Genomic DNA, 27,791 nt, shown 5'->3' with positions numbered 1-27,791 from the left:
AATGGCATTTCCTGTGACATTAGAAAAAGAGACTCGCGTGTGCGTATTGTGGAGCACACAGTTTTGTGAGCGTATCGCTGCTCCTGCTCTTTTAATTGAAAGCTGGACCAAGCGAGGAGCCACTGGAAGGTGAACGCCCTCAGTTTTTAGAGTCCCCATGCGATGCGGCGACGGGCCCTCTCCGCCTCCCCTCTGTGCGGCGGGCGTCGCTTCAGAGCTCGTGTCTGTCTTCCCTCACATTTCTTTTCCCGGCACAGTCCACAGCAGAGCAACGCCGGCTTCAGGAGCACCAGGCCCGGGTGAATCCGGTGCACTGCCTGGGAAGCCCGGCAAGTCCCTCGGCCACCCTGCACCCAGCGCCCCTCCCTTCGGGCACTGGTCATCATTATTATTTTACTTTTGTTCAACAAAATCCTGAATGTGACAGCCTGGCCCCATGCCTGTCGCATACCGTAATAGGCACTCAATGAATGATCGTTCTTATAATGCCTCTGCCTTTGTTGGCACCCAGTGTCCTCCCAGCCCGGAATTGTCTTCTCTTTCTTGCCTTCTGTTGAAACCCTGGGCACCCGTTAAAGGACTAGCCTGAATGCCACTGCCTTCAGGAAGCCTTCCTGGGTGGCCTCGGCCGGAAGGACGTATGCTTTGCAGTGTCACACGATGCAAGCTTGTGTTCCAGCCCAGATGTCGTTGTTCTCTCTCTTCTGTTCAGCGTCTCCCCAGCTGCACGGAGTTCCGTGCCTGTAGGGACATTCTCCACCCTTTCCCTGCCAAGGCAGCGCCCAGCCCCATGCCTGGCACCGAGCGGGTGCTCGGCAGGCTTGTAGAGGGAGTGGGTTTTGAATTGTTGCATGAAGCTGGGGTTCCACGGTGTGTTCTGGCTCCAGTGGTTCCGAACTTCCCTTGCCAGACTACTGCAAAACTAGAAAGAGAAAAGTGCCTCTTGTGGTGACTCGGAGCTGAGGGTTCCGGGTTCCACAGCTCGCACCCGCTATGAGCCCCTAACCCTATGGATGCTGCAGCCATGTGAACTGGCCTAGGAGGAGCTGCTAAAATGCAGTCAGGCAGGGAGGAACTTTCTGGGCTGATGGAAATGGTCTGAGTGTTCGGTGATGCATATGAGGATGCACACATTTGTCAGAACTTGTCAAACTGTACACTTGAGATCTGCGTAGTTACTCTATGGACATTATACCTCCGCGGGATTAGTTAATTAGCAAAGTGTAGAAGGGCCAGGTGGAGGGGCCCGCTGGGGTCTCTGTCTTCCCCCTCCACTGTGGGCATGGTGGCATTGAGACGTGTGACCAGAGCCAGCATGTCACAGGATTGCCCTGGGAGGAGAGGGACAGCAGCCTGTGTGGGGGAATAGGAATCCCATCAACACAGCTCCACCTCAGTGCACAGGTGCCCCCCCATTCCCTTCCTCTCCCCGAGACCTCACCCTCGCCTGCCTCTAAGGAACTGCCAGGTGCTGGCTCTCAGCATATATATGTATGTTTCAGAGAGGAAGGGAGAGGGAGAGAGAGAGAGAAACATCAGTGATGAGAGAGAATCATTGATCGGCTGCCTCCTGCATGCCTCACACTGGGGATCAACAACCCAGGCATGTGCCCTGACCGGAAATTGAACCTCGACCCCCTGGTTCATAGGTCGACACTGAACCACTGAGCCATGCCAGCTGGGTACTAGCTCTCAGCTTTGCAGCCTTGCTCAGCCACAAGCTAGAGTCGCCTCTCCCAGAGGGGAGAGGGTTAACATTAATGTAAGCCCCCAGGCCACCCCAAATATCCCCTCCATGGATGCTCGCACACCCCTGTTTGTAACAGCAGGATTCACAGCAGCCTAAAGGTAGAAGCTACCCAAGTGCCCACCATGAGTGAACGGTGGTGTAGACATAGAATGGGATACGGTTCAGCCTGAAGAAGGAAGAAACTGCTACACTCATGGGATGCACTACAGCACAGGCGAGCCTTGAAGACGTTGTGCTGAGTGAAGTAAGCTCGGCACGAAAGGGAAATCCTTACGAGGTGCCTGGTCAGATTCAGGGACAGGCAGTAGCAGGGACAGGCAGAGGCTGGCAGGGAGGGAGGAATAGCTGTTGTTTCATGATATAGTTGCAGTTGGAGAAGGTGAGGAAGGGCTAGCGATGGATAGTGGTGATGGTCACAGAGCACTGTGAATGTGCCTAATCACTGAAGCATGTGCTTACCATGGGAAAAATGGTAAACTGTGTCCTGTACATGCTACCACAATAAAAAAAAGTTAAGGGAAAAAGAACAAAAAAAAAAATCCAGAGCCTAACAAACCTGCTTTGTGTCCCCCTTAAATTTTGACATCTGTTTCCGAGGTGACGCTTGACTGGGGACCTCATTTCCGGGACTGAAACGGGTAGAAAGCGCAGGCCGGCTCCCACGCCTGCTCCCCCCTCGAAGTCAGAGTGCAGGCCCTTCAAAGGGACAAGTGTCCGTCCTGAGAGCCCGGGCCCTCGTGCCGAGACAGGCGCGGCCACACCACTGATTTAACTTGATTTTCCATGTTGACTCGCTCAGGCAGCATGCGGCCACAACCTGACAGCCGAGGGGTGCAGCTCCCTTGGTTGCTCCAGAAACTCCCAGCATCATAATTGGGGTGACCTGTCCTCGTGACCTCTGGGGCCCCACGCTGCAGAAACTAGAGCACATCCTGTGGAGGGGCTGGCTGTCAGGATGGGTTGGGTCCCAGCCGGTAATTCGGAGTGACACCTAGCACTTGTCACAGCAAGGAGCCGGGCCCAGGGCGGGCAATGCGAGGCGTGAAGGAGGCCATCTCTCCCATCTCGGCCTCAGCAACCAGATTGGATTTGTCTCCTGAATGTCACGCTGCCGCCCCCATCAGCACCTCAAGCTCCCGGCTAACGCTGCGCACCCAGAGGAGGAGCGCCGGCCAGGCAGCATTCTGCACGGGCCTCGGACCTGCTTGCAGACACACCAGGAACCGGGCATCCTGCTCTCCCCGTAAGGGTGTGTGGCATTTGGGCTTGAGGGGCTGTGAACAGGCCAGAGCCGTGCGCTGCAAAGAAGCTGCCCTGTTCACGCAGGGTCACTGTACATGAACATGTACCTCACATGAGCAAGGGCAGCGGCGCTCTAAGGCAGACTTCTGGTTTCTCCCCCGCCTAAGGGAGAGTGAAAAACAAAACACCCCCGCATGCACGCACACATCTCACACACACATGTACGTACACATGCACACACACATAAACTCTCACACATACATAAACTCACACGCATGTACACATACATACACACACACACACACACACACACACACACGTACTCACCCTACCCAGGAATGGCGGAAAGGACTGTTCTGGACCATTATGAAGCCCAGATGAGTGTGTGTTGCTCTCGCCCCGCACAGCCCACCCCATGTTATCACTTTCCTACAGGCTGGCTTTCCGACTCTGCTCCTGCCTTTGTTCTGAGCCCCCCGTTGGCCGTCTGTGGCCCGAGCCCCCCGTTGGCCGTCGGTGGCTGTGAGCCCCGTTGGCCCGCCTGCCTCCCGTGGGCAGCCTGCGACTCGGTGTGGAGGGTCTGCTCCTCCCATGGCCGCCTCCCTCATGCTCCTGTGAAGGGAAGGCATTTAACGTCCTTAGGATGGAAGCATAACTTCTCAGGTGGGTGTGAGCTGTGGGTTCCTGCAGCGGGCAGGGTCATGGACTCCATGGCACTCTCTATGTAACACAGTCTCTTACACACACACACACACACACACACACACACACATACACCTCCCGCAGATCAACAGGCATCCTGTTTAGCCACTCGTGACCAATAGCATGTCAGCTGCATTGGTGCTTGGAATGCAGTTGTCTGAGCAATCAGATCTACCAGGATTCTCTGTTGGCAGAATGAATCCAACAGACTCACTGGGGAGGAATGGGCCAGGGGCTCTTCGCTGAGGCTCTGGCATGGGCGGCTTGGCCACCTCCAAGAAGCCACGTGCTGAGGGGGATGGAGAGGCAGGTCTCGGTCCAGCCCAGCACTCTGTGCATCAGGATCGAAGGGCTGGACTGCGGTGATGCTCCTGCATCCCTGGTGTAATGTTTTGGGGCTGCCGGGGGCTTTAGGGTGTGTCCGGAGGATGTCAGGATCCGTGCTGTAGCCCTCAGGATGGTACTTCCCACTCTGGACTCCTAGGGTGACTTCTCTGTGAGGAGGAGGTGGGGCGCTCTGACCTGCGAGGGAGCGGCTCTGTCGGCGCCGCATGCGCCCGCGGACTCGCTTTGAGGTTAGATCTGGGTGCACCGTTGAGCCGTTGGGCTGGACCCCAGTTAGCATTTGGGAAAACAGAGGCCAGGAAGGAGAAAGGACTTAGCCAGATTCCCACCACATACAAGTGGCCAGGCCAGGACCGGAGCCCAGGGTTCTCTGGACTCCAGGACTGGGGTCCGCTGACCGGCTTCAGGAAGGGGGTGGTGAAGGGACCAACAGCTGGCTAAGGCGGTGTTCTCAAGGTGAGCCCAGGTCGCGTGTGGACCTGGTCAGATGCAGATTCTGACTCAGTAGCCTGGGGGGCCTGGGATCCTGAGTTTCTAACTCGCTCTCATGTGCCGCCAGTGCTGCCGGTCCAGGGACCACACTTTGAGAAACACAGCTGCCTGAAGACAGCCTTGCTGGCCGGGAGCAGATGGTTTGAGCCAAAGCTGGAACTCCTAATTCTTCATCATGTCCGCTGGGCTCCATTCTCGCTCGGTTTTATTGTTACCAAGATGTCCCAACACTGTTGGCCTGGACCCTACAGGGAGGTGATCTGTCACTCTGGGTGGGTCTTTGCTACCCAGTTCCCTGCCGTGTCTGGAAGCGGGAACCAGGCCTGGGGAGTGCATCCCGGACACTGGGAGGATGTAGGGTGACGTGAGAAGTGACCCCTGGCTGTGGGGAGGGACGCTGTGTGGAATATGTCACTCTATTGGCTGTCTGCTTTGCAGCTCGACTATCTCTAGTGGATACTCTCTGTCTTCAACATGAGTGAGGATGCGACAGCGTGTGCCACTGATGTCTTTCAGAATAAGAGATCCTCTCGGCAGGCCTGTCTGCGTTTTCCACCAATTCTCTCTTACCTGGAAACCTCTCCAATGCAGAGCCTAGACTAGACCGAGAAAAGACTGGAAAGCAGCTCTGAGAGGCTGACAGGGCAAACAGGGACCACCCATTGTGTGCGCCACAAACCTTATTCTTTCGCGGACATCAACCTTCAGGCTTTCATTCCTAATTGTTCATTTCAAATATACAAATTAGCTATAAGGTTGATTACCTGGATTCTAGATTCAAAGCCATTGTTGCAAACTCCCAATCTGGCAAAAGTAAGGAAAGGGGTCAACAAGATCACAGAAGCAGGAAACGCTGGCTAGAAGCTAATTGGTGAAGCAACTGCAAAACCCTGGAATTGGATGCACACACCTTCGGGGCCGCCGCAACCCGAGGCGGGTCGGTGCGGACACGGTTCCCACAGGCTCCCCTGGGCCTGGGCGTGAGGTCGTGTCACAGCCCGGGGTCTCTGTGATGCTAAGTTCTGTTCAGCACGTTGGGAAGTATGCAGCATAATTCAGAATATTCTGTCTTGAAAACGGCCGAGACATTTTGTTCTTGTTTAAGATTGGAATCCATTTCTGTTATCTCTATAATATGTCTGCATATAAGAAAAGTGAGACTCCTGCTGACGAGCCAGTAGACATGGACAATGCTATGCTGCCCGTATCTGCCTCCCTCTGGTTCCTCACGCGTCTCTTGCCCTTGGCCTCTCTCTTCCGACCTCTGCATGGGAGTGTTCGCCACAGTTGGAGCCTTCTGATACGTTTCTCTTTCTACAGCTTCATCAGCCTGACCCCCTAAATCCCGATGACTCCAAAACGTGTGCCTCCGGCCTCCCACTTCCTATTCAGTGACCTTCATCCTGGTGTCCTCCCACCTCTGGTTCCATGTTTCCCATATCAACATCCCGCCCGGAAGTGCTCACCTTCTTCCTGGGAGGGTCACCTTCCTGGTGTCTGGCAGTGTCTGCACAGGTGCTCACCCAACTGTGGATGCGCTGACGGAGGGAGATCTGAATCGATTGGGGGGGGGGAGGTGGAGGATGAGTTCAGGGATGAATGAATGGATGGAAGGATGGGCACGTACATGAATACTGTGGGGTTCTGTGGGGAAGGCAAAAAGGGGGGGCCAGGCCCCAGAACTCGAAGGGCTCCCACTCACGCCCAGCAGAAGCAGCACGTCTTGTCTGATGACCTGAGATGCCCTTGAGGACGGGTCTACCCCACCAGACAGGGCCTCCCCGCACAACCCTGGCACAGTGCTGAGTGCTGGCCAAGGCTGACCGGCGGGCTGTTCTTCCGGCAGCAGCTCTATGCACCTTCTGTGCACCTTCCCCACGTGCACGCATGCACATACTCACACACACACACACACACACACACACACACACACACACAGAAGGATTAGTCCGCATGTCAGAGGCAGCAGCTCTCCCCAGATTCCTGGTCCCAGACACACTACGTCCACCATTCTGACTTAAGCCTCTCACAATTAAAAACATGTTTTTTAAAAAAAGCCCAAGCCCCCCAAAATCCACAGAATTGGTGCTCCCGGCGGCGGCAGCAAAGCTGGTGCCTCCTTCTCATGTGAGAGGATGTGTGGGTTTGGCCCCAAGTCCAGCTCTGGGGAAACAGGAGGCGTGTCTTCCACGCATGCTTGTTCCTGGCCGTGGCCGCAGGCTGCGGCGGCTGGAACTGTCTGGTGAGCTGAAGAATTAATCCTGGGAGGAACTGACACTCCCGGGAGTGGCCGGTGTGGGCATGTGTGGTCCATGACGGCGCACTGGTGGCCTTGGAGCAGCGTTCACAAGCCTAGAGGGTGGTGTTTTGTTCTGTTTTTAATATCCACCGCTGTGGTTTCTTATTTAAAAAGCCTCTCAGAATCTGGCAATCGCATTTCTTCCCGGGTAAGTTAGTGCTTTTCCTCTCCTTTCTCTCCTCGCATCTTAGTCTGTGCACGTGTTCATCGAGGAGCAAAAATTCCCGGGGCGTCTAGGGGACGTCTTTCAGCCCCAGTAGGACCGCCTGTCTGGAAACTCAGGATGCTCTGCAGGCGAGAGGGCCCACTGAGCAGGGACCAGCCCACTGGCTGCCACCCGGTCCGCCGGGGAGGCGCTCCCATCCCTGCCCACCTCCTGTTCTGTGTCCATGTGGGGTGGGTGGCCACTCTCAGGACTTGGCTGGCGATTTGCTGAGTCTCATAATTTCTGGAGTCGACCTTTTCTACAAAGCACACAGGCCTAGTCAGGCATTTGGAAGAAGACAGTCCCAGGGGAGCCGGCATCCATTCTCTGTCCTTCCTTCGTTCTCTCCCCAGGGTGGAGGCAGGGGAGGGACCGCTGCCCGCCTGGATCCCCAGGGACTCAGCCGAGGTGTTGCTTAACCCCCGGGGAGCTGAACCTGGAGGATGGGCTCAGGACAGCTGCCTAAGCCTGTCACCTGGGACACCTGAGCAGGGAACACTCCCACGGCACTGCTTGGCTGCGTCCAGGCTCCAGGGGACTTGGGGCAAGTCCAGGGGTGGGCAAACTTTTTGACTCGAGGGCCACAATGGGTTCTTAAACTGGACCGGAGGGCCGGAACAAAAGCATGGATGGAGTGTTCGTGTGAACTAATTTAATTTCAAAGTAAACATCATTACATAAAAGGGTACGGTCTTTTTTTTTAGCTTTATTCATTTCAAACAGGCCGGATCCAGCCCACGGGCCATTGTTTGCCCACGGCTGGGCAAGTCCCTTTCAACCATCTGAGCCTCTGTTTCCCCAGCTGTAAAATTAAGATTACGTTAGTCAGGGCCAGCTAGCTGCTGAAACAAACAGCCCCAGAACGTAGTGGCTAATCCAATAGAAGCTTCTGTCCTTCTCCGGTCACAACTCAGGGTGGGTTAGCAAGAAGGAACTCTGCTCTGTGACCCCGACAGGAGCCAAGGCTGCTTCTGTGGTGTGTCTCTGATGTCTGCAGTGGACAGGGAGTGAGAAAGGCCAAAAAGGCAGCCCTGGTCTTCACCATGTGGGCCTGGAGCACCTAAAGCCCCTGCCCGCATCTTGCACACACAGGTGAGAACCAGTCACGTGGCCCCGGCTGGAATCAAGTGGGACTGGGGAGTGTTGTCCCACTGTAGCCACCCAGACAGAGGGGGACAGCGACATGGGGAGCACCAGTGGCCTTTGCCAGAGGCGACACTAGCATGCCCCTGCCCCGGCTGCTGTGAGGGTTGCATGTAGAATGCCGGCGTTTCTCCAGCACACTGCCTGGCCCCCAGACGCGAAGAAATTGTTCTTTTTCTTTCCTTTCTCCTACCCGTTATTCCCCCCGAGGCGTATGCAAATGGCAGACCAAGGCAAGAAATTAAATATATCCATCCCTCACCTCTGAGCCGCTTATTTCCTTGTTTCCTCGCAGTGTAACATTTCATTAGACCTTCCAGATGGGGAACGAGCAGGCAGATTAAAAGTCAGATAGCGCCGAGCAGCCCGCTTCATCGGTTTCGGGCACGGCTGGGCTTCGGAGCTATTTGGTATTTCCACTGCCGAAAGGCCTCCTCGGGAGCAGTTGTGTTTTAATAAATGGCTGGCTGAGTAATTTTCCTCGAAGGAATTGCATCGTGGCTGTGTCTGCCCCTGGGGGAGCGCGGGCTGCTCCCTCCCAGAGCTGGAGCTGCTGGTGCATCGTGAATAGGATGCTTGGGGCTGCAGGAGCCCATCAAGTCTGCCCACAGCCCCAGGCCCGCCCAGAAGACTCTCCAGGGCTCAGTGGGGAGCACTGGACGGGGGGGGGGGGGGGGGGGGGGGAGCCTGGCTGGGCTGTGTGGGGGTCTTCACCACCGTTCTGAGATGTTGATTTGTTGGAGCCTGAACTGTCCCTTCCTTGTGGCCACGAGCAGAAGGAACCACCTTAAGACTCAGGGCAGATGCATTCCCTTCACTGACCTTGGCTGACATTGCCCCCATCAGGGATGAGTGGCCTGGTGGATGGGGCAGCATAGGAGGGGACACCAGCAGCAAAGGCTCAGGGTGTGGAGAGCGATGCAAGCACTGCAAGCACTGCCTCCGGCCCATGTCTCTGACCACGAGGAGACTTGCAGGCCCTCCCCATAGGCAAGAGGCCTAGAGGCGTCGGGGTAAGCACGCCCTGCCTGCTGCTTTGGGGCTGGGTCGTTTCCTGGGTGGCCGGGGAATGGGTGGCAGGCCAGTGCCCTCCTCTGGCATGCGTAATGCTGGGCTGCTTTTATTCTGGTCCCAGAAGTCCATTCTGATGGTGCCAGGCTGGTGTCTGACACCCGAGCCCCCCAGACCCGGGCAGGGACTCCCTTTCTCCCTCCCTCCCAGGCCCAGACCTCTCTGCATCCTTTGTGGAGCCCAGACAGTGGGTGTCCGCCCTGCTCTGGGCCCCTGCTCCAGGCTGGTCTCTGTAAATGGGCTGTTTGTGTGTGCAGACTGGGCTGGGCTGAGCCGCAAACAGATGGTCATCTCACCCCGCTCCCAGGGGCTGCTGCAGCTGAGATCTGGCCTACAGACAGCTCCCAGTCAGCGGCCTGACCCTGCTGTCCCCAATTGTCCTCAGGGCGCTCACTCCCTTGCCATCAGTAGATCCTGGGACTGAGCTCTGTGCAGCTGGGACCTGCACGGATGTGACTGTGGACAAAGGACATGACTGATGGGTGTAAGTAGGATTTCCACCCAGGCAGCCAGTGGAGAGTGGCCAATGCTGTGTGATTCCAGAGCATAGTCTGTGACCAGGCATGTGGGACCCTGCAGAACAAGGGCTAGACAGCAGTGGGGCGAAGGGTTAAGGCGACAGAGTAACCTGGTGTAATCAGGAAGGCTTCCTGGAGGAGGTGAGAGCTGAGCTGGAGTATGACTAACTTGTCTCTAGCAGGATGTTAAATTAGACTGTTCCTATGTCTTGGCGTCTCAGATGAGTCCCAAGGCTGAGCGTGAAAGATGCCTAATCCCCCCACATTAAAAAGGGGGACTAGGCCCGGCCATAGCGGCTTGGTTGGTTGAGCATCATCCTATGCAGCGAAAGGTTGCTGATTGGAGTCCCAGCACATACCTGGGTTGCACATTCGGTCCCTGGTCAGGGCATGTACAGAGGCAGCCAATCGATGTTCCATAGGCCTGCCTCTTTCTCTCTCTCTCTCTCTCTCCCCTTGGGTAAGGATTTAGAAAAGAAGCAGGGGGTCTAGGTAGCCCCAGGACCACCCTCCTGCCTTCCCCAGCCCATACATTAGGAAAGTCTGGCGATGGCTCCAGGAAATATTCCTGAGAAGGGGGGTCTCCTAGGAGGGAGACTGGGGCTTTGCCTCCCATCCTGGGGAGGGGCCCCACCTGCCACCCACTCAAGCCAGTCCTCGGTGGGACGTGGTGCTGGCCCGAGTCTGGAGCACCTGGGAGGGGGTGACCTGTGTTCCCTGCAGCTGGGGCACCAAGACTGCGCCTGACTCTGCAAGTCGAGGCGTGAGGGGTGGGTCGTTTCCTGGGTGGCCGGGGAATGGGTGCCAGCCAGTCTTCCGCTCTGGCATCGCAATCCGAGCTCCTTTTATTCTGGTCCCAGAAGTCATCCCGGTGGTGCCAGGCTGGTATCTGACACCCGAGCCCTCCAGACTCGGGCAGGGACAAGGCCATGTCACGGTCATGCTTCCAAAGTGGACACTGCACCAGGGAGCCAGACCCGGGCCATCTTGGAAGAGCCGACAGCCCTGCAGGGAGCACCCTCAGCACAGCCAGACCAGGGCAGCCGCTCTGACAGAGCCCACAGCAGTGCCCACGGGCAGCAGAGCCAGTGCAGGTGGCGCTCCAGTCACTTGGCCGTCCCCCCGGCCTCCCTCCTGGCCACCCTGGGGAAGCCAGAAGCAGCAGCTCGTGAGCGAGAAGGCAGCAGGGCCTGGAGAGAGCCGTACCCCGCCCCGTGACAGGATGCTGGGCCTGGTCAGCGGGAGCTGGGCCGAGGGGAGGAGCTCTGAATATGATCCCAGTTCCAATAAAAGATCGGACTTGGCCTTGGGAAGACAAGGATGAGATTGTTTTTAGAGTTGACCTTGCCAGTGACTGGCCTTGTGGCCACGCAAGTCACTTAAACCTATAAGTTACTTAAGCCTCTCTGTGCTTTGGTTTAATGGACGTTCCCCCTTCCTAGGTGTGTTCTGAGGACAGAAAGAGCTGATGCTCAAAGAGCCCTTAGCACAGAGTGAGGCACACACAGTGAGTGCTCAGCAAGCATCGCTGGTGGTCGTGAAGTAGCAGCACTGATGATAATGACAATAATAATAATAGTAGTAATAGAAGTAGGACCCAAAAGTACTCCCCCAAAAGAGCTGTTTGGGTGCAACAGAATAGTTTGAAGGGAAGTAGTGGGAGAAAACAATCTGTTTGCTCTGCTATTCCACTGAGTTCAGCCTACTTAATAGCCCTGTCACGTGACTGTCGTTTCATAGGATCTGTAAGGACAAGAGAGCAGTGCTGGGTGCTGGGGAAGGCCTGGAGTGGCAGCCCTACGACCTGGGGGGTCTAGGGGCGCTTCCAGGAAGTGGCACAGGGGAAAGGCTCAGGGACGCAGAGGTGGAGCTACCCCCATGGGAGAGGAAGGTGGTCTGGGGACCTTCCGCACGTCACGTCCTTCTCACCCACGCCCCGCCGTTGGGGCAGTTCGGCTCAGTAGACATCAGTGGGGCCCCTGCACTATGTCCAGCCTGGCATGGGCCCTGGACAGCGAGATGGCTCCCTGTACACACACACACACACACACACACACACACACACACACATACACACATAAACACACATATACACACAAACATGCATACATACACACAGAAATACACAGAAACACACATACATGCACACACATACACACACACACACACACACACCCTGCTCTCACTGTCTTTTTCCCTGAATCGTTTCTCCTTTTAAGCACGTGACAGGGTCACAGGGTCACACTTCCCCACCCACTCCAAGCTAGACGTGGCCACGGGCTGGCTTTGGCCGATGACATGAGAGCAGAAAGGATGCATGTCCCTTCCGAGGGAAAGTGTTAAGAGCCAGTGTGTGGCTCCCGCGCCCTCTGTCCCTTCACCACTGTGGCCAGCAGAGCCCAGGGGAGGATCCCTCCCCCGCGTGGGCCCGGGAGGATGGCCTGGAGCAGGCCCCACTGACCGGCAGGGAGCAGGGAGCACGGGTGAAAGGCACAGTCCGTAGTGTAAGCCACTGACTCTGGGGCCGTCTAATCCTCGAAGCATACCTCACCCACCCAGGCTGATGAGGCCATAATTTTTAAAGTGGCTCAAATAGGAAACAGAATCTTCCCTGAGCAACGAGGCCCTTCCTTCGTCAGCCCCCTGGCCTTGGCATGGCAGGTCCATGGTCTACCTAGTTCCACATCTGCCTCGTGCTCTGTGCCAGTTACCACTGTTGTCAGAGGGGGTGGCTGGCCCAGAGCTGCCCCCAGAGCCCGGTGCGGTGTGGAGGGAGCGGTCTTCGGGGACCTGGGAGTTGGGAAACATCTGGCGGGCATCCTGCTTTCATCAGCTTCCCTGCCTCGGGCCCTGGGGGCGGCGGCGAAGACCAAACGCAGGGTCAGGTGCAGGACGAACCTGGGACAGGGGACCCCCGAGGGTACACGGTGATCCTTGCTGCGGTGGGCACAGGGCCAGTGGTCCCCAGCTGCCCGACAGGGGTGGAGGTGGCAGCCTGGAAGCCAAGCCTCTCTGCTTGGTTAATCTAAAAATAAACAGATAGGCAACAAAAATCTATGTTTCAATTACTGCGCACAAGCTGTTCAAACAGCCAGCTCTGCACTGGAGATGTGAGCTTGTCAAAGAGGCGGCCTCGTTTGCATGCTTGGGTGGTGATGAAACACACAACCTCGCAACAGGCTGCCCTCTGGCCTGGGTGGGTTGTGGTTGTTTTTTAATTAAATTAAATTAAAAACACGGATATAGAATAAAGACAGTGAAAATCCGGAGCAAGTACATCACGGTAAGGCAGCAGCTCCCACAACAAAGGCCGAGGAGCCCTGGGGAATGAGATGAACCTGGCCCTCGGTAGAGGGGTCGGCAGGAGAGTGGCCAGAGCAAGGGGTTAGTGGCCAGAACCAGGGGACAGAAGTCTCTCCCAAGTGGCCCAATATATTCCTCCCCGCCCCTACTGAGCCCAGAGGAAGCCCCAGTGAGCAGGTGTTGAAGCGAAGGCCTCTGTGGCGCCCCTCTATGGGGAGGAAAGGGGTGTTACAGCGCGCGCGCGCGCGCGCACACACACACACACACACACTGTGGCAGCTCGTCAGGCCCCCTTCACGGCGGCCACGCTGCATTCACTCCGACGCCCACATTCCTGCCCTCACTGCCCCACCTCAGGAGCAGCCTGTTCTCTGAAATGAATGAGCCCCAGGAAGCTGGGCCACCCTGGCTCTAGGGCCACCTCATAGCTCCCTCGGGCTCCAGGCTGGACTGGCCGCTCCTCCCCCGAGCCCTGGTTTGCTCTGCTGTGTCCTGACTGTGCCTTGTCCTCCTGAGCAGCCCCCACCCCACAGGCAGGAGCCATCCTTGCCTGCTTCAGGGCCTCGCTCAGAGCCCGCATAAGGGACAAGAGGTGTGCAGTGAACTTGGTGTGATTTAAAGGGGAAAGGGCAGGATGTGTATTAAGCAGGAAAGGGCAGGCCTAGCGGTTTGCCTGGGAGGGAAAGGCGGGCACAGAGTCCTGCTCCCTGGAAGTGGAGCCGGAAGAGGAAGGCGGCTACTTTCTGGTTTCCCGGGGATGGGCTCCGACAAGCAGGAGCCCCCCAGAGCCCACCGAGATGGAGACGAAGGCAGCCTGTTCCCACTAACACTGGTGACATTTCCACCAACCCCAGACCTCGGAGCAATTATGCAGCCATCAGCCCACATGCTACTTCCTAGAAATAAGAGAGTCTCTCTCCCAAGGAAGACAATACCCTGTCCTGGACAGTGTGATCCGTCGGCCATGTAACTGCCCTTCCCTAATGTTTCCAACTGGATTTCAAATAGACTCTTGTCTAGTAGAAAGCAAATTGTGAGAGCACTTTTGGGGAGCAGCTAAATAGAGAGCGAGCATCAGTCTTTCTTTGCAACTCTGGCTCTGGGTCTGACTCCAGGCACCCAGTAGGGTGCATCCAGCAGCTGGGCCACTGATGAACACCCTTTGCTGTGCTGGGAGATCTCGTGGATTTAGTGGATTCTGCAAGATTCGGAATCGTCGGGTGCGGGCTGTGAGAGGCAGGAGGCCCACCTGGAGAGGGGGGAGTAGCAGCTCCCAGTCCTGCCATCGTGTGTCTGTAGGACCGTGAGAAGGCAGGCTCCAAATTGTCATGTTTCCATTCTCCGTGGAGCCACCCAGAGCAAGGAGTCTGAAGGAGCAAAAGTGGTGACTCATCATGATAACTCTGGTTAGTCCTCCTCCAAGCCATCCACCGGACCCGCCCTCATCGATCCTGGTGTCCCGAGCCCCTAATTGATACACACCTCCCTCCTTCCCTCGGTGTATGCTGATACTAGGTTGCCAACTGTCATTTCCCATCTCTTTTTTATTTTTTAGCATCGCCATTACAATGATGTACACCAGTAGCAAGAGTACAAATGCCTCATCAATTAGTCCCATGAGGAAAGTCTCTGAGTCACATGTGCCTTAAAAAAAAAATCACTCCATCCAAACCCACAGCCCGAATGTCTCAAAGCAGAGGTGTGTCTGGGAAGGGAGGGAGATGGGAGGCTCATCCTTCCAATCTTGTTCATCTGAAACGGGTGCTGGGTCCCACCTTCCTGAGGCAGGGAGATTGCTTTTTGCACAAGGAAATTGTGCCCAGAAAAGGAATCGGTAGCTTTTCCCCTGAAACCTGTTATCAGAAAAGCGTTTTTGAAACACTTGTCTTGTAGGTCACCTGTTAAGCCCTGTAATTATGGAATATGGCTTTCCCCCAAAATGCCTCTCCCCTCCCCCCACCCTCCACCCGCCCCCTACCCCCCGCCCCAGGGCCCTCTGAGGACCACAGAGCAGCAGGGAGCACTGACAGGGTGTAGGGCTGCCTGGGACTCAGGTCCTGCGAAAGCCCGGCCTCAGACTAACCTGCAAGGGAACCCCATCCCCACCAAGGCCCCCCACCCGCCCCCATCTTATTAAAAATGCAAACTCTGGCTCAGTCGTGCTGGGGCGGGGCTAACAAGCACCCAGTGGCGTGAATTCGGCAAACCCCAGATCCCACTCTGGGTGGGGGCCTGGGGCCGCTCCGCCAGCCTCGGCTTCCTCCTCTTCTGTTCATGTTGCTCACTCGCACAGTGTGTCAGCACATCCTGCCTACACCGCTGGGACGCTGAGAGCAGCTGTGATGTGGGGCTCTCTACTCACCTTACTCCTGAGGAGTGAGGACCTGTGGCCCTAAGGCCGCGCTGCTATTACCGTGACCACTGCTGTCCCTTGACGGCAAGGCGCCCTCCCCGCCGTGCCCTGCTGAGCTGGGTCTCAGACTTGCTGGGCTGTGTCCCCCCAAAGCTTTGGACAGACCGAGACTGGGAAATAGATGCAGGCTCAGCGGGCGGTGAAAAGGCAGGTTCCCCGCCTTCTTCTTTTCTTTACCTTTTGCACAGCACCGGGAATTGTAATGCCCCCACCTTGGGGGAGGGAAGGTCAGCCTGCCCACTTTTGGAGACATCTCAAAGGTTGCCTGGCATTTTGGTACAGAAAGCATCTGATCCGATCTCTCCCTGGCTTAAGACACTGGAAGTCACATAAAGTTGGCTCAGCTGCCATGGGCTGGGATGGGGCCGAAGGGGGTCAGGGAGGTGGCCTGGGACGGAGGGGCGGAGCACGGGGGTGGGCTCACTTCCTGAGGCTACGGCCCCAGAGCAGTGAGCTGGTGAACGGGCAGATAAAGCCCACCCCGCAGCATTGGCCCCGCCTGAGGCTCAGAAGCCACCAGGACCACCGGCCTCTGTCCGAAGGGCTCACCCAACCCTGTGCACGCCTCCCTTTAAAGATAACCCTGACACCCTAAAGCAGGGGTCCTCAAACTACGGCCCGCGGGCCACATGCAAATACAAATATTGTACTTGTTCCCGTTTTGTTTTTTTACTTCAAAATAGATATGTGCAGTGTGCATAGGAATTTGTTCATAGTTTTTTTTTTTTAAACTATAGTCCGGCCCTCCAACAGTCTGAGGGACAGTGAACTGGCCCCCTGTTTAAAAAGTTTGAGGACCCCTGCCCTAAAGCCCTCTGTCACAGAGGAAGCAGAGGTCAGAGGTCACTGAGTTGTCGCCTCCCCGACTCCCGTCTCCTCCCAGCCTGATGGGCGTGGTTGGCTGGTGGGCCTGGTGGGCCTGGTGGGCGTGCTTGGCTGGGGTAGACCCTGGAGCTGCAGCGTCTTGGTGGAACCTGCTGGCAGCTAAGCAACAGGCCTGGGAGGACCTGCTCCAGCCTGGGCCTGGGCTGGGCCGTGTCCACTCTGGCCCTGCCAAGTGGGGCCTGATGGGCAGGTGGCCAGTGATGGCGGGCAGGGGGAGCGGGGAGAATGTCACGGGAAGACGGTGGTCGCTCTGGGCTGGGCAAGGTGAGGTGGAACAGAGGGCCCTTTCAGAGCAGAGGTGAAATGTGACCACAGAGACTGTGCAGTTCACTGGGGCCTTGTGTTTTAAGCAATGAAAGTAACACTAAAACTGCATCTTAAGTCGCCCATCCTGCAGGGGGCACGGGGAGAGGCTGGCACAGCCCGTGACGGTTCCAGAGCTCCCCTGGCCCCTGAGCTGGTCCACAGGGTTTGCAATGAGGTCTTCGGCCCAGACTGGCACGTGTGCTGCATCCGACTGCCTGCACATTTACACCCACCTGGGGGTGCCTCACACCTGCACGCCCCTCCTGGGGAACGCCTCACCCTGGGGGCGGTTATGCGGGGCCAGGATAGGGCAAGGTGGGCGAGGAGAAGTGAAGGAGCAGTTAGTGCAGAGTGGACCCTGCCGGGGAGGCTCACTGGCCCTGTTTCACCCCAGGCACCTTTCTCACCTCGGCCTAGTCCCCACCCTGCCACGTGCTCCCAGCTGGAAAGGGCCTGTCGCTTTCATCGGGGAGCGTTTCCTGCGCCCGACCCCGGGTGCCCAGCCTGTGCTCAGTCAGTTACATAGAGGAAGCAGAGGGGGTCCTGTCTTTAGGGAGCCCATGGCGGGTGGAACAGGCCAGTCCACCGCTGGGTCCTAGGCCGGCCTGTGTGAGCTCCGACCAAGAGGGCTGGTCAGAGAGGGCTTCCCGCAGGAGGAGGCTGGCGCCCGCCGCAGCCTTAGCCAGAACAAGTCTCCTGAGTAGCGAGGGCTCGGTGGGGCTGGGGGGTCAGTGAGAGCTGGAGGGACCCCAGGAAGCTGAGAGGCACTTCCGAGGGGCACCCCCGGCTCCTGGCCAGGGCCTCCAGAACCACCTAGAGAATCCCTTTGTGTTGCATTTGCCAAGATGGGGTTCTGGCTGGTGTTTTATTATTTTGCTCCAGAAGAAAGGCTGAAAGATGCAGAGAGGGAAATGAAAATAAGAAAGATGGGCACGGGCTGTTCCAACCGACTTGGCAGCGCGTCGCCCCCAAATGAGGCAATCATACATTTTCCGTTCGGGGCTGGACGGGCCGCACGGCTCCCCGTCTGCAGGCAGCGCGGGCTCCCTACCTTACCGTGGATTAATCATGCCTCCGGGCCCTCACAGCCCGCACCCACTCCTCCGCACGCCTTAATGACGAGAACGGGGGAAGGGTCATTAGCCACCTGTGATCCTGGGCCCGGCGTGTGCACAGGGGCCGTGTCCGTAGCTGCGGGCCATGGCCAGCCTCAGCACACCCAGTGCATCCCCGGCACAGAGCTCCTGGACAGCAGCGCCGTGCCCCAGCCCCAAGGGACAATACAAATGACACTGACACATGAAACTCTTAATTATTTACTCATGAATTATTCATGTGGAGGCAAATCTGTGCGGCGAGGCCTCCGAGCTGGTATCCAGCAAGCGTCCAGGAGACGGAATCACAGAGACACAGCGCGGGCACCGGGGCTGAGCCTGGTGGCGGCTGAGTCCCCTCCTCCAGGCCATCCTCAGGCCCCGGTGACCCAAGCCTCCCGTCAGCGTGGGCCAGAGTCCACGAGGGCACCCTGAGCTGCAGGAGGAAGCCCATCCTTCAAAGCAGGCCCGGGGGTGCCTGATCGGAGAGCCCCAAGTCATGGGTGTTCAGCTGAGGGTGACCTTCCTCCCTCCCCAGTCTGTTTCCCAGGGGCCCTGGGTGACAGAGCCCCCCACAAGGTCCCACCCCCCCCTAGCACAGGGTGCCTCAGGGAGTCCCTGGGGGAGGGGTGGTGTGAGCACAGAGAAGGGAGCTGGGAACCAGAGGCCGTCTGGCTTCCTTAGTGGGCCCTGGCCGGGCTGTAGCTGCTCCCAACCCGGGGCTGGCTCTAAGAAGCAGAAACCTGGTTGACTGCACAGGGGGCCCCATGCGAGATCCTGGAGGGACATGCATTTTATGACCTGGGGGGTGGGGCGGGAATTCTGTGCAAGCTTGAGACTTCAGCCAAGAAATTGGGGGTCTGCCTCCCCCGGGAAGGCCCAGCCCCCCTCCCTTCTCTGCCAACCCAGCATTCCTGGGTCGTGCAAATGACAGCGGATCGCAGAGGCCAAGCCAAGATTCATACATAAAACGCCCACATCTGGGAGGCCCTTCAGCTCTAACCCCGGACCTGCCCCTCGACGCCTCTGCCCGGGCCCTGGGCAGGCCTGCCCCCACCCCTGGTTACCAGATTTCCAGACCCCGGAGCTTTCTTCACACATGTGCATGCAATTTAAACACATGCCACCCAGGCTTCTGGTTCTTTATAAACAGCCTCCCGCGCACACACTCAGGAATGGCTGCCATCCAGACCCCCTCCCTCTCTGCGAAGGGCGCAGGGGCCAGGCTCTGCCAGCCCACACGCAGCCTGCCAGGGAAAGGTGCCCACCTGGACAAGGAAGCATTTGTACACGTTTTGTCTGTAATTGCTTGCCAGTCTCGTCTGAGACACCTCCTCCCGCCCCCTCGAGCACTTCCTGCTGCCTCCCCCACCGCCCGCGGGTGCGAGTGTGGGCACAGGGACCTTTTTGACACCGTGGCTCCTTGCCCAGCAGGGAAACGTAAGTTGCCACCTCACCCAGGGTAAACGGCGACACATTTCTTTCACGCCGTCTGAAAGGGGTAATTAAGTTGAGAAACGCAGTCCAACCCAAACCTGGCATGCAAAGAGCTGACCTTTGTTTTGAATACATTTCATGAGCCTGAAACCAGACGGTGGCCTCCCGCTGCCCGAGGCTCCATCTTCTCCCCAGCGTTTCAGTGGAGACTTGAAGGGATGAGCGGAGTGGGGTGGCGGAGGTGCAGGCTGCTGGGGCTGTGAGTACAATGGAGCCACCATGTGGTCCAGCAGGTGGTCCTCAAGGCAGTGAGCTGTCAGGTTTAATCGGCGGCAAAGGTTTCACCAGGGCTAAGGAGGCCCCTTCATCAGGGCTAAGGAGGCCCCTCTGACCTGATCCCAGGCATCCTCTGCCACCTGCGGGCACATCGAGGACCTGTCGTGCTCGCCTCCACCCCCACCTGCAGGAAGGAGATGGGTTCCCTTTCTCAAGGAAGCAAATAGACAACAGCCCTTTGTGGTGAGATGGAGCTGGGTGCCAGGTGTTCGGGGGGATGGAGGTCTCTGGCTGCATCCGGAGGGGGAGGGGAGTGCAGCCTCCCAGGAGAGTGGGGACCTGAGCGGAGTCATAACAGACACGCGGAATGCAGCCAGGGGAGGCTGTTCCCGCACAGGGGCATGGGGGCTTGGACGCAGAGATGACGGGGGTGCCTGATGGCCGGGCATCGCCCCTGGGGTAACCAGAGTGCATGGGGTGCTAGAAAAGGGAGCAGCCAGGTCCTTGTGGCCTCTGAGACGCCCGGACCTTATTCTGAAGGATAGGGTGGAAAGCAGGAGCCTAAAGCATCGTGATCAGCCCTGACTGGTTGCTCAGTGCTTAGAACGTTGGCCTGTAGACTGAAGGGTTGTGGGTTTGATTCCGGTCAAGGGCACATACCTCGATCTCCTGCCCAGGTTGGGATGCATACAGGAGGCAACCAATTGATGTATCTCTCTCACATCGATGTTTCTCTCCCTCTCTCTGTATGTGTGTGTGTGTGTGTGTGTGTCTCCCCCTCCCTTCCACTCTCTCTAAAAGTGATCTGGGGGTTTCTGTGCAAGCTTGAGACCAGACAGCCAGGGCTGGATGTGCGGAGACTGGAGCAGGACCGTGCTTGCAGCCTGTCGGTCCAGTAGCCAGCATTCCCAGAGCCCCCACCAGGGCCGGGCTGGACGGGGGGATGGGAAAGTGAGCCAGGAGCCTATGCTGCCCTCCAGGAGCTCCCCCAGACAGGAAGTGGCCAGAGAATGGAAAAGAGTCGAGGAAAAGCAAGTCAGGCCCAAGCCGTGACCAGGGCTGGGCACATGGTGTGCAGGGCAGCTGCCACCCTAACCCTCCGGTCTGTGCCCTGGCACCACCATGACCTCTGCCCTCTGCCTCGCTGTGGCCTCTTGGGCTGAGACAGCCCCTCCTGTGTCTTTACATCCTTCCTGACTGAGGGGGACTCGGGCCCGGCTGGGCTGGGAGCCAGGCCAATCACCGTAATGCTGAGCAAAACTCGGTCCTCCTGATGCTGAACGCCCTCGGAGGATCCTGGTGTGTCTAGGTCTCCATGACAACACGGAGGGCCTTATGTTCGGATATTCAGGAGAGTCACATGGTTATCAGAACCCGGGAGCACGGGGTCTCGGGTGGCGACGGTTGAGTCATAGGGTTGAAAAGGAGAACTCTTAGCTCCCGGAGGCTTAGCACCTTTTCAGACCTGAGTCCTGTGTTGAGCTACAGCAGGAAGGCCAGGTCCTGGCCGCATTCTCACCTGCCCATTCTCTGACCTCCATGGATCCACTTCTTCGTAATGAGCTCCCTGGCCCATAAATTGGAGGTGACCCATCTCTCGCCAACTCACAAGCTACTGAGAGGATCAGTGAGATTCACAGAAGGGGCCTTGTCCACTGTAAAGTGAGAGTGTAGACATGGCTGCTATCACCCCACGCGTGGCCTGAGGCGTCCAGGGGTCTTGCTTTCCTGGTGAGGATGTCAGGATGAAATCCCAACCTTAGTGAAAATGCGCACACGGAGCCGTTCAGGGCCGGGTGACAGGCAGAACACAGCCTGACTTTAAGCTGTGACTGCGTTCGAATCCTGGCTGCCTCGCTTGTGCCACGGGGTCCTGGACAAATCACTGATCCCTCGTCTGTGACGGGGGCTAATGATCCACGCATAGTGGGCCTGCTGGGAGTGTGCAATGCGCTAGCACGTGAGAGCCGTGTTCGCACACAGAGAAGGTGCCTACTAGGTGCTGAAGGCGCTGCTGCCTCTGGCGCCCTCGCAGGGCTGCTGTTTGTCTAAACCGCCCTCCCCTCCGCTCTGCCCGCAGGTCCGGCCTCTGTTTCCCCGTGAGGAGCCCCCGCGGCCCACCGAGATGTCCCGGCACCACAGCCGCTTCGAAAGAGACTACCGGGTGGGCTGGGACCGCCGCGAGTGGAGTGCCAACGGGACGCATGGGACCACCAGCATCTGCAGCGCCACCACCGGGGCTGGCGGCACAGCCAGCAGCCTCAGCGCCCGGCCCGGCCTCCTGCCCCTGCCAGTGGTGCCCTCCCGGCTGCCCACGCCCGCCACAGCCCCAGCGCCCTGCACCACCGGCAGTGGCGAGGCCATCACCAGCCTCGTGGCCAGCTCTGCCTCTGCCACCACCACCAAGGTAAGACCTGTGTCCTCTCTGAGGCCCAGGCCAGCTCCACGGGCTTACAGCCTGTGCACTGGGTGCTGGGCGCTGGGCACTGGGGCACTGGGCGCTGTGTTCTCCGGAGCACTGGTCTCCACAGAGCTGGGCTGGACAGCTGTTTCCGTTCACATGGTTTTATTTTTATTTTTATAAGGTGCCTCTCTGTGACTAGCTTGTAGGAAAACAAGGAGGTACTGAGGACACTCATTGTCTTGTGCCACGTTCGTTAAATGCTATTTAATGAGTGCAATGACGGGGAAACTCAGTTGGCAATACAGGATCCCTAAGGAGGTGAATGTAGACAGGCAAGCCCCCTGGAGTCGCCAGGAACTTGGGTTTGCAAGAAGAGGCAAACCAGCAATAAGTCACAAATGAACATAAAGCTCCTACTGGCTCACCATGGTGCTGGGAATGCGCACATTCACTGTCCGCTCCGAGCCCCAGACAACCCAGGAGGTCAGTGCCTTCGCCACCCTCCTCTTGCAGTTGAGGATACCGAGGCACACCTCGTCCGTGAAAGCCGGTCAAGGTCAGGGACCCAGGCCCTGGCCCCAGCCATCGGGCTCGGAGGCGTGAACTCCAGGTTGCTCCTCTCCTTGGGGGGTGGCTCCAGCCTCAATAAGGGCAGCAGGTACCAGGCTGTGCTGCTACCCACGACGTCGAAATGAAAATGTCACCAAGTCTCTTGCCTGGCATGGGGTCTAGCTGGTCCCCGTCATGCTGCTCAGAGCCCAGGCCCACGGCTGGTGGCAGGAAGCCCATGCGTCGTCATCCTGTGTCCTCGGCCGGCCAGGCAGGGCCTCTGAGGCCGCCTGTGCCTCTGCCCGCCATTCAGAGCCGCCCCCGGGAGCCCGAGCATGCGTGTGCGTGTGTGTTTGTGTGCGCAGGCATGTCTGGTCTTTTCTCTCCTGCTTTCATGGAAGTTGCCAGAGAAGTTAAAGGCGGGGGGCCGGGCCCCAGACATTGTGCGGTGCTCGCACCGTCGGGAAGCCGCGCTCCAGGTGTGCTCGCCTTTGTGTCTGTGATTTTCAAAACCCCCCTTCAGCCCTGCTTCCCATTAATAACTGAGAGCTGCCGGCGCGCAGCCCGAGGCCGAGACAATGGAGCTATCGGAGGCCAGCTCGCGGCGCGCTGACGTCTTGCTGCAGCGCCTTATTGATTTTACTTTCCTGTTATGAAAACGCCACCCCACTGCGGTGGAGAGGCAAGGAATGTGGGCTGGGAGAGGAGGTGGGGGGGTATTGGGGCACGCTGCCCCCAGACTAGCCAAACACATTCCTTCCCTGGGCTCCAGCCCCTGGGACTGCTCCGACGTGGTGACCTCTGCCCAGCAGAGCCAGCGGCTGCCCCGCCGGCCACATCTGGCAGCCACTCGGCCAGGCCAGCTGTTGGCCATCTGGAAAGTGGCAGAGTCTGGGGCTGACTGCCGGGGGCTCCAGGTGGGGAGAGAGGAGCTGGACCCAGGAGCCCACTCCATGGTTTCTTTCCTCTCCAGGAGCAGGCGGGGGCGGGGGGGTGGCTTTTTAGGGCACAGGTGGGCACAGGTAGGGGTTCGGGCTCTGCCAGGCCAGGGAAGGGGTGGAGACTCAGCAGTGGGGCCTCCCACAGGGCTGCCCTGCCCACACAGCTTCTACTTTTGCTCCCGGCAGCTCAACCTTCGCGATCCCTGTCTGGCCGGGCCCCAACCCACAGCACATGGGAGGGAAGGAACCCAGCCTCGGGCGGAAAACAACAGCTGGGCAAGGGCTGAGCTGAGTGGCAGCGGGGGAGAGGGCCGAAAGTTCACGCCCGTGAGGACTGCCAGCCCCTTGGCGCACTCATCCTCTGTAACCAGCCCCAGCCCAGTTTCATTCCTGCAGGGGCTTGTCTCTCCAACAAAGGTGCCCGGGTCGCCTGGCATCTTCGGGGTGCAAGGGAGAGGGAGGGCAGCGGCCAGCTTTGGCTTCTGTCCTGGGTGCTGTTAGTGGATTTGAGCTGCAGGGCCTTTCTGCCCATCTGGCCTGGCCACTGCCCCCCACATGCCAGTCCCCCAGCGTATTTGTCTAACCCCGTGCGAGTTCCACATCAACTGACTGGCGGCCGCACTGAGGAGTCTGTGGTTTCCCTGGTCAACAAGCGAGCAGAGTCTTTGCTGAGCAGCCAAGGGCAGGCTCTTGCCCTCAGGGAGTTCCTGGGCCGAGACATAATGAATGTGTGGCCTGGACGGTGTGGCCAGATGACCCGAGGATGTCTCTCCCCTTGAGGTTGCTGGCAGAGGCAGCTTAGTGAGTGGATAAACACAGACTCCGGAGCCAGCCTGCCTGGATTTGAGTTCTGCTCCATCACTTTCCAGCTGACCGACCCTGGACAAGCCACCTAACCTCTCTGGGCCTCGCTTCTGCAAGATGGGAACAGGTTGAAGGACCTGCCTGCCAGGGTTGTTGTGAGGGTTGTGTGGGCTAGGACACATGTAACGGGCTCAGGACAGAGCCAAGCCTGGCACATGGTAAGTCCTATATCGGTGTGGTTGTCACTGCCATCCCCATGGTCACCGGTACCCAGGTGAGACCTGGGGGACACAGTCCATGCCTCCCAGATGCCTGGCCCCCTATAAGGAAAGGGGATCATTTCTAGCCTCACCAAGAGGGCAAGGTACGTCTTCAGATTAGAAACAGGAGCGAGTCCCCAAGCAGGCGGGGGACGGAAATTGTGTTTCTGAGTGGTCGGAGCTCAAGGTGACCTGTGACACAGAGGCATGGTATGACCAAGGTGGCATGGCAGCGGAGGGGCTAGAGGAGGAGGGCATCTCGTGGGCACCCAGCTGGACCTGAATCTGCACCCCTGCTCAGCCGGATGTCTGAGTGAAGGGATTTTAAAGCTTTTTCCAGCTCTGGGACTCTCTCCTCAAAGGAAAGCCCAGTGTGTAAACAGGACTGAGACCCCGCTCCTGAGGGAGGCAGAGGTGGGAGGGAGGGAGCTGCGTGGAAGCCAAGAGGCGGGGGAGCCAAGAGCAGAGCTGTGTGCCCCGTGTGTGTTCCACTGCCCAGAGCATGGTAAAGGCTGCTTGAGCGTATGGACCTGGTTTCCTTGGTGAGACATCTAGTGCCATGTGTGGGCCAGAGCCCCCTGAGGACTCGGGGCGTCCGCACTGTCAGGCCTTGGCATCCCTCCCGGGCTGGACATGGAGCTGGACATGGAGGCAACCACAGGACCCCGGACCACCATGCATTGGAAGGACAGCCTGCCTCTCCCCGTCTCTCCTCTGCAGCCCCATAGGCCTGGTCGCCAGCTCATTCCAGTGCCAGGCTGCTCCGGCCAAGCCCTGGGGTGGTCCCAGCTCTCAGGGGTGGGCAAGGCTGGCTGTGCTCCCTGCGGCTGGTTAGTGAGGAGACCACGATTCTTGTTGTCGCTGCTACCTGTGGGCCTGGGGTGACTTTTCTGTTTCTTCGCGTCTCTGTGGCCTGAGGGTTGCTTGCAGGCTTTTGATGAAGGCCAATAGGACAAGCACAGATTCCTGGGCCGCTGAGGAGGGGAGGGCCTGGCCAGATGCAACACACACACACACACACCACTCTCTCTTGCACACACACTCATGGCTCAGACCAACCAGCTGCTTCCCTGGGGCCCGGATCAGCTGAATATCCAGGACACGGGTCCCCAGAGCCCAGCAGGAGCAGGTGGCCAAGCCCTCCAGCCCTTCTATTTTGAGGTCAGAAGAGTGTGACCCAAAGAAAAGAAGACTTGCTAAGGTCCCTCAGGACGGGGTCCCTCAGGGGATGGGAAGCAGGACGGGGTCCCTCAGGGGGTGAGAAGCAGGACGGGTCCCTCAGGGGGTGGGAAGCAGGACGGGGGTCCCTCAGGGGGTGAGAAGCAGGACAGGGGTCCCTCAGGGGGTGAGAAGCAGGACGGGGGTCCCTCAGGGGGTGGGAAGCAGGACAGGGTCCCTCGGGGGGTGAGAAGCAGGACGGGGGTACCTCAGGGGGTGGGAAGCAGGATGGGGTCCCTCGGGGGGGGGGGGTCCCTCAGGGGGTGAGAAGCAGGACGGGGGTCCCTCGGGGGGTGGGAAGCAGACGGGGCCCCTCGGGGGGTGGGAAGCAGGACGGGGCCCCTCGGGGGGTGAGAAGCAGGACGGGTCCCTCAGGGGGTGGGAAGCAGGACGGGGGTCCCTCAGGGGGTGAGAAGCAGGACGGGGGTCCCTCAGGGGGTGAGAAGCAGGACGGGGGTCCCTCAGGGGGTGGGAAGCAGGATGGGGTCCCTCGGGGGGGGGGTCCCTCAGGGGGTGAGAAGCAGGACGGGTCCCTCAGGGGGTGGGAAGCAGGACGGGGGTCCCTCAGGACGGGGTCCCTCAGGGGATGGGAAGCAGGACGGGGTCCCTCAGGGGGTGAGAAGCAGGACGGGTCCCTCAGGGGGTGGGAAGCAGGACGGGGGTCCCTCAGGGGGTGAGAAGCAGGACGGGGGTCCCTCAGGGGGTGAGAAGCAGGACGGGGGTCCCTCAGGGGGTGGGAAGCAGGACGGGGTCCCTCGGGGGGTGAGAAGCAGGACGGGGGTCCCTCAGGGGGTGGGAAGCAGGATGGGGTCCCTCGGGGGGGGGGGTCCCTCAGGGGGTGAGAAGCAGGACGGGGGTCCCTCGGGGGGTGGGAAGCAGACGGGGCCCCTCGGGGGGTGGGAAGCAGGACGGGGCCCCTCGGGGGTGGGAAGCAGGACGGGGCCCCTCGGGGGGTGGGAAGCAGGACGGGGGTCCCTCGGGGGGTGGGAAGCAGGACGGGGCCCCTCGGGGGGTGGGAAGCAGGACGGGGTCCCTCGGGGGGTGGGAAGCAGGACGGGGGTCCCTCAGGGGGTGGGAAGCAGGACGGGGGTCCCTCAGGGGGGTGGGAAGCAGGACGGGGTCCCTCGGGGGGGGTGGGAAGCAGGACGGGGCCCCTCGGGGGGTGGGAAGCAGGACGGGGGTCCCTCGGGGGGTGGGAAGCAGGACGGGGCCCCTCGGGGGGTGGGAAGCAGGACGGGGTCCCTCGGGGGGTGGGAAGCAGGACGGGGGTCCCTCAGGGGGTGGGAAGCAGGACGGGGGTCCCTCAGGGGGGTGGGAAGCAGGACGGGGTCCCTCGGGGGGGGTGGGAAGCAGGACGGGGCCCCTCGGGGGGTGGGAAGCAGGACGGGGGTCCCTCAGGGGGTGGGAAGCAGGACCGGCAGATCTGGCTCCTTTCCTGCCCCGGCTGTCGGGCGTACTGTGGCGTTCACCCTGGAAGCCACATGACACGGTTAGGATAACCTCTCCCCTCCTCTCACCCACCTGGCTGCCTGCTAACACCGACTTTCAGCAAGAAAATGGGCTCATAGCAGGTCATCGATTAGCTTGCTCAGCCTCGTTCCATTTTAACATCGACACGGAAGAAGGCGGTTCCCGGTCGGGCCACCGTCTGTGTGGGGTTTGCATGTTCTCCCCACGCCCGCACGGGCTTTCCCCGGGGACTCGGGTTTCCTCCCACATCCTGAAGACGTTCGCAGGAGGTGAATAGGCGCCTTAACAATCCCTGTCTGCATTGTGGGGGGGCTGTAATGGAAGGGAGTCGGTTCAGGGGGGCCCCACCTTCACCCTGAGCTGCCAGGAGAGGCTCCGGCCACTGCCACCTGGAGCTAGAATAAGCCCTTTGGGGAAGAATTCTTACTTGTTTTCATCCTTTCTCGAATGTGTGCATACTCACATTTGTTTCAGTATTTAGCATTAGAAGTGTTTGGGGTCTTTATTTAGAAGTTTGGTGATGTTTTTGTGACCAGAAAATGCCTTATGGACTTAACTCTTGTTTATAGCAATTAGCCAGTGGTAACCCTGGTTTCCTTACACATCGCTTCCCTTAAAGTCGCAGTTCCCGTGAACACACCGACAGCAGGACGTGGGGACTCTG

At 58.8% G+C, this 27,791-nt stretch overlaps 1 protein-coding gene across 1 annotated transcript in view; it reads left to right on the top strand.

Annotated features, from left to right (window-relative positions):
• The window catches only part of KLHL29 (kelch like family member 29), a 261,449-nt gene that overhangs the window by 124,221 nt on the left and 109,437 nt on the right, over positions 1 to 27,791 (top strand). Inside the window, exon 3 of the mRNA XM_036335238.1 lies at positions 21,562 to 21,888. Within this exon, the coding sequence (XP_036191131.1) occupies positions 21,607 to 21,888 (282 nt within the window). The 5' untranslated portion in view covers positions 21,562 to 21,606. The remainder of the gene's footprint in view (positions 1 to 21,561; positions 21,889 to 27,791) is intronic.

Source organism: Myotis myotis, unplaced genomic scaffold, assembly GCF_014108235.1.
Source record: "Myotis myotis isolate mMyoMyo1 unplaced genomic scaffold, mMyoMyo1.p scaffold_m19_p_14, whole genome shotgun sequence".
In the NCBI taxonomy this organism is placed as follows: Eukaryota; Metazoa; Chordata; class Mammalia; order Chiroptera; family Vespertilionidae; genus Myotis; species Myotis myotis.
Note: the sequence above shows the minus strand (reverse complement) of the source record. Positions and strands in the feature narration are given on the sequence as shown.